The 17,806-nt window shown below is 40.5% G+C and overlaps 1 protein-coding gene across 1 annotated transcript; it reads left to right on the forward strand.

The window, feature by feature from the left end:
• Positions 1-2,513: 2,513 nt before the first annotated feature.
• On the forward strand, positions 2,514-17,204 carry osr1 (odd-skipped related transcription factor 1). The gene is made up of 3 exons (XM_074691292.1): positions 2,514-2,838; positions 11,058-11,771; positions 16,585-17,204. Exons 2-3 carry the CDS (start codon positions 11,086-11,088, stop codon positions 16,715-16,717), a joined length of 819 nt encoding a protein of 272 aa, XP_074547393.1. The 5' UTR covers positions 2,514-2,838; positions 11,058-11,085; the 3' UTR covers positions 16,718-17,204.
• Positions 17,205-17,806: the final 602 nt, after the last annotated feature.

Genomic DNA, 17,806 nt, shown 5'->3' on the forward strand with positions numbered 1-17,806 from the left:
AATGAACAGACTGATGTGACTGTCTGCAAGTCATATGAGGACAGTCATAACTGTGATTTAAACTATGTGGTTTTAAAAGTTTATCCTCATTGCTTCACATCAGCAGAAATGATCAAACAGTTCATGCTTTGAGACTTCATGGTTTTGATTTATTCAGCGCTGCTCCTGATAAACTTGAATGTCACAAATGTTCCGTTTTAAAACTCATCAAACCGCTTTTTATCATGAATTCTGCTTTTACAAGTTTATGTTTCATAAAGGACGCTCACCGCCCCTGGGAGGATTGAAACAAAATGTCATGAAAGGTGAGAAATGCTTTGACAGGCAGCGTCTGAACATGTGACGGAAGGAATCCGTCCAGCAGAGGGCAGGTTTTGTTCACTCTAACAGGTTTTGATCCTCTTTGTTTCATGCAGTCTGCAGCTCAGAGCACCTCAAGCTGTCATCCTGCAGGACACGTATGTGAAACTTAAGCTTACACTCAGACACTGACCACAGAATGTTTGTTATAATTATACAGAATCTGAGTTATTTCTGATTTCTTTTTTTCATCCAAATGTAAACTTATTTTGATTTCGAGTGGTTCACTTTAAGCCCTGTTAATCTTTTTTTTTTTTTTTTTTTAGTTTTTCAAAGTTTTCATTCAAGCTTTTCATGCCTTTAATCAGAGAGGGTAGGACAGTGGGTAGAGCAGGATACAGAGTGAGAGTGGGGAATGACATGTAGGATGCAGGCTACAGGCTGGACTTTTAAGCCCTCTTCTTGTATCAAACACTTCAAGTCATTAAGACACTTCTTGGTTTTAAGCTTTTCCTCAGGTGAGTATGTGGAATTTGTTTATAGGTTTTTGTCCACCAGACACTTTATTTAACTTCCTTCACCCTTCCCTTTATTTAACTTCCTTCATCCTTTTAAAGAAGTTAACTTAGGTTGGCCTCAGAAAATGTTCTCCCCAGATTGAGCTCATCAGATATCAGTGTCACACGTGAAAGGAAACTCAACCTGTTATCGTCATTTTTTCACCACTCTGTTCATGAGTTTAATCTCTTAACTTAATAAATATCCTGTCAGGGATCGTGGGTAAAAACAAGCCTGTTAAGTTTAATCTTTCAAACCTGCATGAATTTAAACTGAGTCATTTCTTTTGGATTGTTGTGTTGTATGAAATATAGAGATAAATATAGTTCTGTTTGTTGATTTGGCCTTTGAAAGAATCCAAAAATAGTATCTTAAAGTTGTCTGGATGAGGGTCAAACTCTTTATTTTAGATACAGGCGTGCATATCATGTAAGGATTGGAAAATGAAGCTTAAGACGCACCTCAGGGATTAATCTTTTATTTACGATAATAAATAAAGAGCAAACATCTGATGGTTCAGCAGTCCCTCAGCACTGATTTGCGAGGCCTCCAGGGTTCATTATTTAAAACATTATCTCAGCACGGAGCCAAAAAGCTGCAGCAATTTAAGCATGCTTGTTCCCAAACAGTCCTGTGTAATCTGCCCACATATAACCAGCAGAATAAAAACTACAGGAGGGAGAAATCAGGATAAAGCTTACAGCCCAATGCAGTTTATGAGCAGTGCTGCAGTCATAAACTCTCATGCAGCACTAGTTATTAAAAAATGGCTGATGCTTAATGAAATACTACAGCAAAATTTGTTACCCAAAGGTATGTGTGCACAAACAATGGGACTGCATGGATGGATTTTCATCTCTGAAAAAAAAAGAAAGAAAAAAAAGAAAGTTTGACCTCATGACCTGGACAGGAGGTGAAAATAATCAGGGTTTAATTTCTGGAATAATCTCCAAACCGCTTCTTCTCAGAGTCCAATCATTTTAACCTTCATTGTTGACATCTCTGCTCCAATGATCTCCTGCTCAGAAGGTATGGCATTCTCTGACTTTTTCTGTTTTCTTTAAAACCTCTTTTTGCAAACTGCATCATCTGATATATTAATTGTGATGGAATATCTGGATATTCAATATCTCACTGTGGGCAGCACACACTTGATTTTTTCCAAACGTTTGATGACACTTTGCTTAAGTTTATGAACTTTTAATGTTGGATTATCACCACTCTGTTTAGTTTAGCAGAAAATAATACCTGAGTTTTGCACATGTGGTGACATTCATGGTGTCTCCATAAAGCTTTCCTGGTCAGCTAGTCCATGAAGTGACAGATTATGACACATGATGTCTTTTTGAACTAATGGATTATCATCATTTTTTATGATATAAAAGACTTGAGAGAGTTTTTTATGTTAGTTTCTAATTCAAAAGAAAATTTTAATCTGATTGATTTCACTCCCCGTGCACGCACTGTCCAGCGTGCGCACGTGAAACACCAGCTCAGGCGCCTGTTTCCTGTCTGACACTACAGGATCATATAGCACACTGATGTTCTGCGTCCTGCTGTGTGTGTAGTGTGTGTCTGTGCTGCGTGTCTGTGGGCTGGCTGAGTGACGCGCCGGTAGGAGTCGGACTCTGCGCTGCATTAAAGAGGCAGCGGGCAGCGGAGAACGCACAACAGTGGAGCACTGAGAGGCGTCCCAACATCACAGCTACCCCACCATCACCACCACCACCATCACTAACACCACGACCACAAAGCAGCTCCTCAACACCGCCGTGCCTGCTCAGCCCAGCCTTTCGGCCTCTGTGCGCTCTCGGAGCGGAGGAGACCCGCAGTAGCAGCAGCGGAGGAACATGCTGCCGCTCCGGCCGTGTCATTAACTCATCCACCGCGAAACAAGGCTGCTCAGCGGGGCTTTAACAGCCTGAACCACCGTCAGGACCCCCGGCTGAAAGAGGAGCTTTTTAAAAACATCTCTCACCGGTAAGTCTCCTGTTTTTTATGTTTCCTAAGAAAGTTATAACAGGGTGGATCTTTTCGCCCGGACAGAGAAGAAAACAAAGCTTAAGAGCGTCTGGGTTTGATGAAGTTTAAGGTCAACATGAAAAGTCAGATGAACTCTGTTCTAAATCACATCAGCATTTTAAAAACAATCCTGCAGGAGTTGCAGCTTTTTTTGTGCAACAGGTGTAGCATGTCCTGCAATTCTCCGCGTAAAGGACGTTTGTTTATTTCAATGCAGCGATAACAAATGTCAGCTTAATAAAATTGGTGTATAAGAGTGAAATAATGGAATTTGGGGTCGTTTTTCCGTTTCTTTTTTTAGTCAGAACAGGAGACAGAAAAGTCTCCTCTCTGCAGATCTGTAGGTATGGATAGAAAGTAGTTTTCAAAAACTTTCTAAAACTTTTTAACGCACAATAGTTGCACATTTTTTAAACTCTGCGCATGTCTATTAATTTTATCAAAACATGTCTTCAGGAGTCAGACAGCATTTCAGATTTAATTCCGACTTTTTGGCCCTCTTGCTGGCTCGTTTCGCTCGTTAGTCCACAGGTGTCCCTTAACTCGCTTTGATGAGTCTCGTTGAACCTAAGTGTTGTATAAAGGTTTACACAGAAACGGGCTGCACAATGAGCGCGTGCGGTCGGAATACACATCATCTCAGAGCCGCGCGAGGAGCAGGATCACCTCCGCACCAACAGCTTTGACACCGTCTGCCTCCACCATTCACTAATTAATGATGCTGCTGCGCGTAATGAAGACCCGGATCTAATAGAGTCCTCATGCATCAGATAAGGGGGTCTGTGAGGGAGGTCTGACGGGTCAGCACCGTCTGTGGAGTGCAGATCAGTGAGGATGAAAAAGTCTGACGGTGGAGGGCCGATGTGTTTCGAAATACCTGCACAGGTACTCTAAAAAAGAACCAGATCCCCAACTGCAAGTCCTGAACTTTTTATTTAAAGAAAACTTGAATTCAGTGTGATTAGGATTTGAACAAACGCTTAGAGCCTTAAAGAGGGTTTTATTGTCTAAGACTAAGTTGTATGAATGTTCTCTTTCTGCAAGTTTTCTCTACAAGATGCGACCACTAAAAGTCCAGTCTAATCCAAAGCAGATTTCAAATGTTTTAAAATGATTGCAGATTAAATTATCTGACTAAACTACAGCTTAAATATCACTTTAAGAGAGTTGTTCGAAAACAAAACACCTACATTTCACCATTATCCTCAAGCTGCTATGCTTACTTTAACATCCCTATTTATTGGAACATTTTCCAGCATTTGTCACAAAGTTCAGCTTTTTTTTTAATGCTTTTTTTTATTATTTGTTAAGTATCTGTTGCAGCAGCGTGAACATTTCAAGCTGTTTTTCTGTACAAACAAAAAGAAGAACGTTGCAGAGATGAGCGTCTGTGACAGAAAGCGAAGGCTGCTGCTCCAGATTAGGAAAATAAACATGATTAGAGAAAAGAAAACATGAGGACTTTTATTGAGAGCAGGTGACCCCTGGAGAAGAAGGAGAAATCAAAGCATTTAAAACAGAGATGATTTGGTTCAGCTTCTTTTTTTTTACTGTAGTAATGTACAGCTGGAGCCTGCAGTATGCACACATTTGTTCGCTTTCAGGTGAATCCACCTGTGGAGGCCTTCAGTGTCAGATTAAGACTTGTGTACTCTGAGAAAGTTTAGATTAAAGACCCCTGGAGGAGGGTTAGGGTTTCTCGAATGACTGTCTGAGAGTTTCTTACAGCTTCAGGGATTTAAATGTGTCAGGCCTCGTGTTGGACCACACCTCTGTGATCGTACCGCATAAAGACAAGATCTAATTTAGACAGGTGGCCTGGAGCACCTGGTGGGTGGACAGATTTCAGTTTGATAATAGAGATGATTTGATAGCTTAAGATGATGAAGAAATAAGTTTAACGTTGCATTAAACAAAGAAAATTAAAGTATTTCTTAAAACTTTTACTCAAACTGTTTCATTGGATTGCCTCAGTAACTAGTTCAAATAAAGATGTTTTTTTAATCCAGAGTTTGGGTCCTGATTTTTGGAGGATTAAAGGCTCAGCAGGGGGTCTGTAAAATCTGGGTGGCTTGCAAATTACTCCTGTTTTTTTTTTTTTTTAATTTCGATTCTTGCCCTTTTCTATAAATTGTCTCAATATTAAATATTCTGTCTGAGTGTAAAGATCCTAAAATCCTGAAAAGAGGAAGTCGAAAAAGTCAATTTTTTTTTAGAGGTCAGAGATCAAATGCATGTGACCTTCTGGTTTAAACTGTGAAACAGCAATTTTAGTTATAATGTGCTGATTAGAAATTGAGTTTAAGTGCTTGTGTGCAGGTTTGACTTGTTATACATGCTCATTGAGGTGCTGAGTGCTGCTCCTTTCTGGGAAATATAGTTTAAATCCTTTTCACTGCAGTTTATTAATTTGTTGCTTCGTTCTTCAAATAGAGTGTTTAACAAGCGAGAGGAAGCAGCTTGCTACACTATACACCCTGTTTGTAAGCTTTACCTGGTTGCTTTAAAAAAAAAAAAAAGTCACCTCACAGCTGCACAGAGCTCTGCAGACTTGAACTGTGTCCTCTGGTTTTTGAGCTCGCTGTGCTCCTCAGCTAGAGGAAATTCAACACCATTAATTTAGTGTCTCTGGAGTGTGTACTGCACCCAGCCTGATCACGTTTACACGGAGGTGAGAGGCCGGAGTGTCTCAGTCATCACGTCGAGGTCGTCTGAGGCGCTGAATCTCACAGCCTCGACCCAAACCCAGGGCCACACGGCTGTGTGGACGTGGAGGCCCCTGGTATGCAGACATCAAAGGGTTAAAGGTGAGCAGAGGCTCAGCAGCGCTGCACTTATCTCCTCTAATGACCTCCTAAGTAAAAGTCAATTACTTCTGCGTCATGATCAGAGAGGAACAGACTGCAGGGGGCTGTTCGAGCTCCGCTGCTCCTCATTACAGACACTTCACCGGAGTTCACTGGACGAGCAGCCTGGCCGTAGAATCAGGGCCTGGGCACTTTAAAGCTTTATTTAACCCCTTTAATGAAACCTCTATCGCCTGCTTACAACTGGAAATATAACTCTCCTCTTTGCTTTTGAAGTAATGCTCAGGATGAACTCATAAACTGACTGCAAAGATTTGTACCCTAAAGCAACAAAAAGCCTCCTCTCCAATTAAAACTCTGTTGATTCTTTTAAAATAACTTTTGGTTCGAGCTGCATTCTCTCAGCTGCGCAGGTGGAGATTTAATGAAACAGTCCTAGACTCATAGATTAATTTATAATCCAGCACATTTTTCTTAACTTAAAATAACTCAGTTTGCTGAGAGTTTGATTAATTTGGAGATACCAGGTTTCCCTCCAGTATTAAGAGTTCAAACACAGAACATGTCCTCATAAAACCTTGTAACGCCGCACATGTTTTTCCACTGACTCATTCGCTGCGTCCCACATTTCTGTCACTAATTTCTTGGCCTGTTTCTAAATGCATTGGTAATAAAAACATGAATCATTGTTACTATTTTTATCAACTATTATAATTTAATTTTTTGTCATTGATGTAAACACAACATTTTTCAATTCAAATATCTGCTCTAAAATTCACAAGGACAGTACTTGGAAACATGCTGAAACACTGCAGACGTGTGTAAAATGACACATGTCTCTAAGGGACTTTGATCTGTGGGATCAAATGTCAAACTGATCTTTGACAACTTGATTTGATTTTGGAAAAAAAAGAGAATTTAGCACTGACTGTGACTGAAATCTAATCAAGTGTTTATGTCTGAATTTTAGCACAAAAGGTCATGTAAGACTTAACATGAGCCACCTGACAAGCACAGGGAAATGTCCTACTAAATTACATTAAAAGATGAAAGCTCTCACTGTGCATCAGTGTGTTTTCTGTAATTAACATTATTTAATCATAGTAAATGGGTTCATGTTGTTCGGCAGTTTAGCAGCATGGCAATATAATATATTGAAAAAGCAGAAACCCTCTGAAGTAAAGGGAAACAGTAGTTTAAATGTAAATTTATGATTTTATTTAATTTTAGAGGTTTTTTTGTATGTTTTAATGTTTAAATATAGAACATAAAAAAGCAGATCGCTAAAAGTAGAAATTGGCATCAGATGGAGTGTGGTGTGAGAACTATTTCTGCTTTCACAAAAGCATCTTATTCACTGACAAACATAAATCTGTCTCAGTTTGGATCCTTAATTTTAATGTTATTCTCAGAATAACTTCCTGATCCAGTCTCTGAAGAAAACAAACACTTTCCGTTTCACTTTGATTGGGTGCGTTTGCCCCCAAGGATTATTTTGAGGCCTGCTTCCTGGCTGCTGAACTGTCTACCGGTGCAGTTCAAAACGTTTTGTCATTATCGGTCATTAAGACCCAGAAATTTGTAAAAATGGGGCCCAGGTGTTACCCTTCAAGTTAAGTACTCAAAACTGCACCCAAGTTTCAAACGCTGAGGTAAAAAGCAGAGCGTATATTTCCTCTGGATGGAGACTCAGAGCTGTGACACGCAGCACCTGAGTAGAGCGCCGTGCAGCAGAGATGCAGCAGCCGTGGGGATGACACAGGTCTATTGTATGAGCTGAGGGGTGTGGCCTGTGGAAGAACACTGACTTGGAGCGGCGGCGGCTGCTGTCCATCAGCGTCAGCCTCAGACAAAGATACATTATTGTCTATTGTTATTCCTGCTTATCAAACCTGATTTAACAGCTCACAGGTATTTCTCCAGCTCAATGCTGTCATTCTCTGTCTCTGCCCTCAACAGCCCCGGGCGTGTTTCTGGGAACAGGAAACACCCACACGCACACACACACACACACACACACACACACACACACACACACACACACACACACACACACACACACACACTTCTTTTTTTTCTGTGTGTGTCTGTGTGTGTAAAGTAAAGCTGCCAATTGTTTTGTGTTCACTTTCGCTGACACATACCGCACATACACACGTTGTCTCAGTGTCTTCATAGACTTGTGAGGACAGTCAGTGATGCTTTGATCCCTGATCCCTCTCTCTACTGTAGACCATCTTATTTTGCTTTTTATAAAATAAGATGTCAGAAAAACAAATTTATTGAAAGAAAACTCAGCTATAAGGGATTAAAAATTCAGTTAGGTACTGAATAAATTATTACAAAAAAAACCAAACTGTACAGCTTCAAGTCTAAGAATGAGGAGGCTGTTTGCAAACAAAATTCAAGCATAGACATTTAAATCCAAATATCTCCTCTTAACATGAAAGTGTAGTTTGTGTCTGTATGTGTTTGCATAAAGTAAGAATTGTAAACCTTTTGTTTTTGCTTTGAGACAAACATTCACCTGAGTCTCTAGCTCCTTTCACACATGCACAAAACTTCCAGACTTTTACCCAAACTTTCCCCTGAGGTTTTCCTGCAAGGCTCCTTGAAAAACTTCCTTGAGACAGAAAAAACATGAATGCAGTGGGTAAAAGTAAGAGAAATGGTTTCTCTGGTCAAACAGCTCTCCTCAGTGCTTCTGGTGTCATGTGGCTTGAGGGAATGTGCTTGAACGTATCATTGTGTTAATAAGATCATCACTGTCAATAAGCAACCCTCAGCTGCCCAGCTTCAAATCAACGTGATAGTCTACACTGTAGGTCTGTGTCTGTAATAGAGGAGTCTGCACACGTAGCCTGACATGCACCTCCTTCCAAATGTTACTACATCTTATACTTTGGGTCCTCTCTTTTACAGATGGTGCTATAATGTCTGATTTGTTTTGTTTGTTTGTTACATTTGCCTATTAACCCTCAGAGGAGGAGCTGAACACTACACGGCTTCAAGTTTTCTCACCAAAAGCAGAATAAAACACTTCGCCCCTGATTTCTTGACAGAAAAATGTAAAAAATAAACTCCTGCCCTGATAGGAAGATGAGGAAGATGAGGTTTAACAGTCAGCAGGAGCAGAAAATTAGCAACTGACCAGTCAGTCAACGAGCATCGCAACGTTCATGATTAAGTTTTCCCTCCATCACCCACAGGATTTTCAAAAATAATGAATGAAATGATAAATGAAAGCCTACGTGAAATTTTAGGCCAGCTCTTTGATTTTGTATTTTATTTTGCTGTTTTTAGCAACAACATAGTGTTAGTTTTTATCACTTTGGATGTGATAACCTCCATCCTCTGATGTTTCTTTTCTAGCTCAGCAAAGAGTTGATGCAATGTTGAATATTAAAAGAAATGAAACTAGAAAATCTCAATGACTCAACCAAAAAACACCAATGGGAGTAAAAGGATCCCACTGACACAGACCGAAACCCACAAACTTACCCTGCTGTTAGTGGTGAGACTATCCACAGACAAAGCTGGAGGTCCACACGGAGCAGACAGGTACAGGGGGCCGATCATAAGAAAGAAAGATTAATCCATCATCCAGCTGAGTGTACGCAGGCTGATTCATTTTTACAGAATTATTGGCAAAAAGTGTCTGATTTATAAGATTTGGTCTCCATAAAGTATTTTTCCAAATCTTGAGAGAAAGGGGAAATATTTCTAACAGGAGTCCGTTTTCTTCCCAAACCAACAGCATCAGCAGCGCTCAGAGCTGATAACACGCTGACACTGGACTGTCTTCCCCCACACACAGGCATAACATTATCAGAGAAAAACACGCCAGTAAGGGACGTTTTGATTCATTTTCACCAAGAGTCTGATTATCCACATATACCCCTAACAAGCATCTGCATTTCCAAAAGTCTCCTTTTCAGAGATCTGTGTCCACACAGCCGAGTGGATCAAACTTCCACGATCACAGGCGCAGTTATCTGATCATGGATCCAGTTTCCCCCCCTTCAGCAGCTTTATCAGCAGCTGGACTGGATGTGTAGTGACTCCTGATAGAAGTGTGTCTGTGTGTTGTTGTGTTGCATTGATAAGGCGATAATGCTCTCAGAGGGTGGGGGTGTGAAGTAGGCGCTCTGCAGGAGTAAAATACATATCAAAGAAGAGCTGCAGCAGATAAGTTTACCAAGAATGTGTGATTCAGAGCCACTTATCCGCTTTGAGTTTCACCTATTCTGTTTTTATTTTTGTGCAATAAAAAAATATAAGACAAACATATTTATAAACATATATCTCTGACATCACCCTAAACATGGCAACACCCTGTTTGCTCCTTTTTCCTGCAAACATTCAAAAATCTTCTGACTCTGAATGGAGAAACTCAGTGAGTACTAACATGTTACCTGTTCTAGGTGAGATATTTATTCCTCATGTCTCACCTGCATTGTTTGACTCTTAGCGTAATTTTAGGGTGACGTCTTTCTGCCTTTGATACCTCATTGGAGAGGTGGAAGAGCTAGCAGGGAGAAACAATGCTGTGAGTGTGTGTGCATCTCTAAGTGTGTGTTTATGAAAATCATACACTGGAACTCTTGTTCTATGCTGTTAAAGAATTCAATGTGTGAGTTCAGTGGTGCGTATTTATAATCCACAAACAGACGCCAGAGTAAAATAAGAGTTAAATTTGGGAGCATAACTATTAAAAATATTTTTATGACTTAAAAAAAAAAGAAAAAAAGAAAAACAAAAAAAAAGAAAAAAAAAAAGAAAAAAGAAAAGACATAAAAGAAAAGGAAAAAAAAAATCAAAGTACAAAAAAAAAAAAAGAACAACAGGTCTAAGTTACAAACATCCTGAAAACATATCAGATGAATTTTCCCCCTATCTACTGCACTTCCTTGTACAAAAGTTACAACAGCATCTTTTCTTACAAAGATGGAAGATATGGATATCAATTTCATGTCCGTGCAAGAAGCACAGAGGTGGAGTCAGGGCACGATTAGCTTAGCATAAAGACTGAGAGCATTGTTTAGCAGTCTGAACCTGTTTCATAATCAGAAAACACACCTACCAACACTTATTATTTTAATAACCAAAAAGAAATAATGGAAATTTTTCCTGACAGGTGAAGTTTAGTCTCTGAGCCAAGTATAAGTTCCCACCTTGATCTCATAGCGCTCTTAAAACAAAGCTGTGCAGTGAATTGCCTGGGGAAACTGAACAGTGGGTTGTTTGTTTCCTGCTCAGAGGGGAAAAGGAAGGAGAAAGAAATTATTTTATTTAATCTGAGGCTTTACAATCATCACTGATGTTATCTGAGTTTTAACACTGCATGTGGATGTTCTCTGTCTCCATCAGGGCGCTGTTTGGATTTCTGTGAGCAGCCATGGGCAGTAAGACCCTGCCAGCTCCAGTCCCCCTCCACCCGTCCCTCCAGTTAGCCAACTACTCCCTCCTGCAGAGCTCCACAGGCCTCCAGATGCCGGCAGATAACTTTCACAGCATATACAGCTTCAGCGCCCTGCATGCCATCCACCTCCACCAGTGGACCCTGGGCTACCCTCCACTAGCGCTCCCCCGCTGCACCATCTCAAAGCTGCCCGCCCAGTTCTCCAACATGGCCTCCATCCCCTTGTTCCCTCACCTCCTGCAGCCCAGACAGGACTCAGCAGGGCTGCTGCAGAGCTCCAAGAACAAGCCCCGCTTTGACTTCGCCAACCTGGCGACAGCAGCCACCCAGGAGGATCACCTGAAGGCGGAGGATCTGAGCATGACGGGAGCAGCTGCGGCTGCTGCTGCTGCTGCAGCTCAGGCTTCATCTCACCACCCAACCGCAGCCAGCCTGGGATGCCTCCTGGACGTGACCAAACTGTCCTCACCAGAGCGCAAGTCCAGCCGGGGTCGCCTGCCCTCCAAGACGAAGAAAGAGTTTGTCTGCAAGTTCTGCGGCCGTCATTTCACCAAATCCTATAACCTGCTGATCCACGAGAGGACGCACACAGACGAGAGGCCGTACACCTGTGACATCTGCCACAAAGCCTTCAGACGACAGGACCACCTCCGGGACCACAGGTAAGAAGCAGATAATCTCTGAGAGAGCAGAACTTTGAGTTCACTGTTTGAGTAAAAGTTACTAATGACACATGCCCATCTTGGCCTTGAGTGGTGACAGGCGGTCTGACCTTTAACCTCCTCTTCAGTGAACATATACAACTACTTCTGTCACATCATGCAGAGGCAACAGATGAGGCAACTGCTGTCAGGTGTCAGTGTCCACCCGCCCTCATTTTTATGATTTGTTCCCCTCTAAATCTAACCTGATCTTAACTAATTAAACTGTTTAATTTGATGCCAAGCCCCATCAGCACTTTTTGCAAATACAAAGAGTCGACTGCATCAGTAAAACCATTCAGTTGTGTCAGTTTTCTGGTTGTGTGGCTGTTCAGAGAGTGTACAAAGAGTTACTTATTTTCCCTCGGCTAAAGCAGATGTTGTTTTCAGAAATGTCAGAAAGTCATGACAACTTGATCACTTTCTTTCCGATACGTTAGACTTTTAATTAGCGAGTTCAATGGAGTTTTCTATAAATCACAAGTTCAGCTTACAGCCACTGAGGCCTCCTGGGTAAACACAAAACATTTATGATTAACTCGAACCCTTTGTTTTGATATCAACAGGTCTTTGCATAAAAGGAGACCTTTAATAATGAACTTGAAGGCTTGGTTGAGGCTTGGTTTGACTTCTCAGTATGCTGTTGTCCCATCATGCTTACATGGGCAAACTGCAAGCGTGAATGAATTTCATTTTTCTGGTGCTATTATGCAATCAAAAATATATATTTAGGTTTAACACTAAGCATAAACATAAGAATAACATAAGATAAAAAAGAATAATGAAATCAGAAGTATTAAACTCAAAAGAGGGAAATAAAGCAGTTGGCAATACTCAATAAGGCACAACAGACAGTAACTGAAGGTTTAAAAAATGATTTGTTTTGAAAAGGAAAATTAAAATTAATAATCAATTAAACTACCAAACAGTTTTTCAATTGTTTCACTTCGTTTAAACCCAATAATCAAACACAAGAGGAACTCAAAATGAGATCTCTCACTTATTGATTGTCCACACAACTGAAAGTCCAAAGTATCAACAAAACCTTTGCTTTTTCTTTTGAAAGCACAATAGTCCACAGGGCTAGAAAAGAAAGTCTCTTTCAAAAAAGTTTTATCTCAGTAAAGTTGTTGACATAGAGATAGATTTTATATATATTTATGTAGATTTGATCTTTCAGCTTGCCATCTCTCAACATAATTAGAAAAAGGAAACTGAAAACACTAGCTTGCATAAAAAATAAGGCCAAAACTTAACTACTCATAAGCAAAATAAATTAACAAGTAATTCAAACAAGTTAACAAATAATCAAAATAAATAACATTTAAATTCAAATAAAATGTCAATAACATTTACTGGTTGCTCATCTTTCTTTTTGTTTTATCCCCACACCGTGTAACACATAGCAAGTTGCTCTTTCACTCACTAACTCATTCACTCTTGCACATGGTACACAAACATTTGATCGCATTAGTCTTGGCTTACTCAATGCAGTGACCTATGACTCAAAAATCTAACAATAACAACAGACATGCCATCATTTAAACAGTTGAATGTTTACAGAAAGAGTTTAATGCCTGTCACTGTAATTTATTTTTTTCGCATTTAATCTCAACTCAGCTTCAAACCAGCGTAGCCATGATATAAGCTCAGCTTTTTAACTTTATAGAGTATAAGTTCAACTTCTTAAATGATTCATACTTCCTTTAAGAATGTCTGTTGGCTGGAGTCACACATCGGGCTATGAAAAGCACAGTCTTATTTCCTGGATCATGACAAACCAGGCCACTGATTGGCTGTCCACTCTCCCCCTCAAAAACAACACAAGATCTGATATTTCAACTGGCAATTTATGATAAATAATACTTAACTTTTTTTCTGCCTACATTTATCTTTATATGTAAATGGCAATGCTTTAAGGTTTGTTTACCTGGGTTACAATTATATTTTGAGTACATTTCAAACCCAGGCTGCAGCCCCTGGTGTTGAAAAATGAAAACAGTCTAGTAGTTCAAAAAGCTGTAGTTCCTCTAGTGACCACTTGAAACACAAAACAAGAGAGAGACGTGCAGGAAAAAGGCCACAGGTCAGATTTAAAACCAGACCAACTGCTCGAGGGCTAATCTCATGTGAGCTACGCCATACCAATGTCCTGTAGCTCATTTCTTTGCTCATAACAACTAAATGGAGGTGCTTTTTATCCAAAACGAATTCGATTGTAAAGGCTAACTTTGATACGAGATGAGGTGTATGTAGGACCGTGGCATACGTGACTAACAGACTGTGGCCTAACTCCACCTCTTCATTGGCCTCCACACGAGCTGACAGACAGTTGGAGTTCACTTTTCCAATATGGCGTCTGCCAATCCACCAAATTAAATTAAAACCATTATTATGTATTTTACCACCCATGAGTGAAACTGTCACAGGCTCTTGATTGATCGTCTTCTGAATACACTACCCCCTTGTCTCTGTGGTTGTTTACATCAGTATCAGCAGTAACTGGATGTGCAGCAGCAGGTTTCTGAAGCTGGATCAGAGGGAGTGGAGAGCCTATAGCGTAGGTGTGGTACATGGTATAAATCAGACCAGCAACAACCATTTAATTTGCCAGATCTAAATGACAGGAAGTGTGTTTACTTTGGAGGAGTTCATTATCCAGAAACTCAATGAAACAATTATATCAGTCAGTGCTCTGTGGGGTGTGATGGAGGTACAGGTTTTTTTCTGTGGTTGTTTCTATGTGAATATTTTGTCTTAATGACTAATCAGTCTGATATTTGTGCATACTAGGAGCTGGTAACATTGACTGCTAACTATATAATATAATAATAGAAACAAATTGTCAGTAATTTTACTTAATAACAGTGGTGTACTATGAGTGTGATGTTCCCAAAAATGCTCTGAAGCCTTTTTGGTAACATCACACTGACAGAACAACCTGCTCTCTATACACTACCCTGCTTTCTATACTTGACACAAAATATTCCCCTTCTTTAAAAATAGTCTGTTATGTTCACTGTAGCAGCCGCATCTGCAGATACAACTAACTCTGCAGCCCTCACATGAAAGAGTGAACTTGGCTAAACATTTGCACTGGTGCTGAAGTAAAACTGGGTGAGCAGGACCTCATGAGTCAACGGCAGCAGACTGAGTCTTTCTGCCTTGTCATCGTCACAGTCTTGTCTAATTTTATTTTTCAGTCATTACTCCTTAAAGAGGGGGCATTGTGCTTTACAGGTCGTTTTACATGATTATTATTATTATTATTATTTTGTTTTATTTTATTTTATTTTATTTTTTAATCCCTGTTTTTCTTTTACTGGTGTTTTGGAAAAAAATTCTTTCAGCCTCTGTCTGAAACACTGTTTTAGCTGCTTACTCTTTAAGGCTCCCTGCTTCACAACCCCCCTTCCTTCTGATTGGCCAGCCCTTTGGAGGCCTGGGAGCAGAGCCATAGGCAGACCTTGGTGTTTGAGGCCCACTACCACTTGCATCGCATGTGATGATCTCATCATTTCAGCAATTCTTGTGAAGAATATTCTTGATCTGTTCACAGACAGATTCAGGATTTCTACAACACATAAACCCATGCTTACAAAATTGGAAACATTAATCTCCCCTATCCTAGACCTGTATGTTTTATACCGGGTTTTGCTGAGTCATGACTTTGTCCAGGAGTGTATTTCTAAAACACTGTAATGCAATCTGAAATCACACATAAGAACACCAGTCTACACAGCTGATCATTAGTATAAGAGTATGATGATGGGAGAGCTGCTTTAAGGCACTGGTGCAGACTCAGACTGCATCAGTCTGGTCTTGAAGACTAGCAGGACCACTATACTGTCGTCTGTGAAGTCTTTTGAAGTCCTCCTCATCTCTTTTCTTGTTTCAAACTTTGGTTTGTCTCCAAGGGTGGACAATGCTCTGGTAGCTCATTTGATGTGCGTTTGAAGAAAACTGTAGCAAGTGCAGAAAAGGTGCAAAATCAAAAACAGCAAATACAGCAGTTGAAATACCCTGCAGATGAAAAACAACATGGAAAAATGAAATGCTGAGGATCTCTGAGGACAGAGAGGACTTAAGTATGCTTTTATGTATTTGTGACATATCTCCCCTTAAGAAGTCTTTCATTAATCACTGTAGTAAACAGACCAATAACAGATTAACCAGACTGCACAAATGGTCTGACACATCCAGGTAGAGGTAGACAAACAGTTCCTGTTTTTTTGGGGTGGAATCTTTCGTTTTTGACTCAGAAAAAAAGCAGTGGCTCATCTGTTTCTGGTTCCTTTCTGTAAACATCTCTCTGTGATGTTGTCAGACACTCAGATTAACTATCCTGGCCTGTCAGCAGAAACATTGGTGGACGTACTTTGATTGGGTCCGCCTGCCCTCGAGGATAATGTTGCTGCCATTACAGCCTGCTCTGCAGATGCTGGCTCAATCAATCTGCTGGAGTAACCCCAAAGCTTTTTGTATCATCGTTCATGTGACTAATAAATGGATCCCAGGTTCTTCCTGTGAGCACGCTGAGCTCTGGGATTTATACTGTTGTGTTTGTTCCTTAAATAGAGCAAACTTTGGCTTCAAGTAGAAAAAAACTCATATGGTTTGTTTTTGAAAAATGTGCCTTGATGTTTCATTTGGAGGACATGTAGGAAGGTCACGAGGCTTGACATACGTTATCTGTACTGAGGATTATGTTCTCAAATCTTCCTTGATTCTTCCTGAATACTCACCAGCTGCTCTGTTGTGTTTCCCCCTGCAGGTACATCCACTCCAAAGAAAAGCCCTTCAAATGTCAGGAGTGTGGGAAGGGCTTCTGTCAGTCCAGGACTCTGGCCGTCCACAAAACATTACACATGCAGGTCAAGGAACTGAAGCCGGCCAAGATCAAGTGATTCACTCAGCCAGCAGGGAGGGGACAGGGACACTGGAAAAACACGACCAAAGACAATCAAAGAACAACCAAAGACTTTTCATCTCAGAGCCCGCTGCAGCGATGGGAATACTTCTCAAGGATGAAATGTTTCACCAGCCAGATCCTAAAGAAAAAAACAGAACACAGCCTTAGTGGAGAAGCGTGTGCTCGGTTATCAAAGCCTGATTTGGCCGAGGACCCAGTGGATGTGAGGAATGTGAAACGGACCTAAAAAACTCTGAGGGTGAACATACTTTACTGCGAAGCTTTTAATCCAAAGACTTTTTTTTATGAGGGACAAAACTCTTATGCAATTTTTTCAAGCAAAAGCTGAGAATGATCAAAGCCATGTTAACTTAGACACGTTTTCAGTATCACATTCCAACCTTATTTTTGTACAGAAACATTATATCAGAACTGTATTTTTGCACTTTAACCTGATTATTGATTATTTACATGTATCACTGGATTTCTTAAACATATTTTCAGAATGAATAATCATTTTTAAATAAAATATTTTACTGTAACTGGTTTGCTGAGTGCGTGATTCATGAGGGAGATAGATATGCATGACATTAGGGTTTAGTGAGAGCTGTTTCTTTTTTAGCCCGGTGGTGATCTGTGCATTTTGCATCTTGGCCTGCAGTGCAAAATGCTCGATAACTTTGTCTTACTCTAAATGACACAAAAAGATTTCCATTCATCTTTGAACTTTCACTCTGTATGTGTGATGTGAAGAGCATCTGAAGTCTCTCCTTTGTCTCTGCTGTGTTTCGTTTTGTTTTGGTTTGTTTCGTTACCAACAGCCCAAAGACGCCATCACAAAGCTGAGGCATCTCTTCTGCTTGAAGCAGGACAGGCAGTGTGTCACGTACACCATCCCCTGCCATCTTAAGCTGCCCAGCTGTTTGTGTGTGTGTGTTCGTGTGTGTGACCATGGCTACTCAGGGAGCTGATGACAGACTGATGAGTTCCTGGTTTCAAGAGGAACAGTGAGCAACAGGCCGACCATCCGCTCTGCTCTCCTTCTTCCCCTGGACCAGCAGCCTTCTTCCTGCACGACACACTG

This window comes from Halichoeres trimaculatus, unplaced genomic scaffold (genome assembly GCF_033239565.1).
Source record: "Halichoeres trimaculatus isolate MK-OKI-2021-1 unplaced genomic scaffold, fHalTri1.1 fHalTri1_scaffold_17, whole genome shotgun sequence".
Lineage (NCBI taxonomy): Eukaryota > Metazoa > Chordata > Actinopteri > Labriformes > Labridae > Halichoeres > Halichoeres trimaculatus.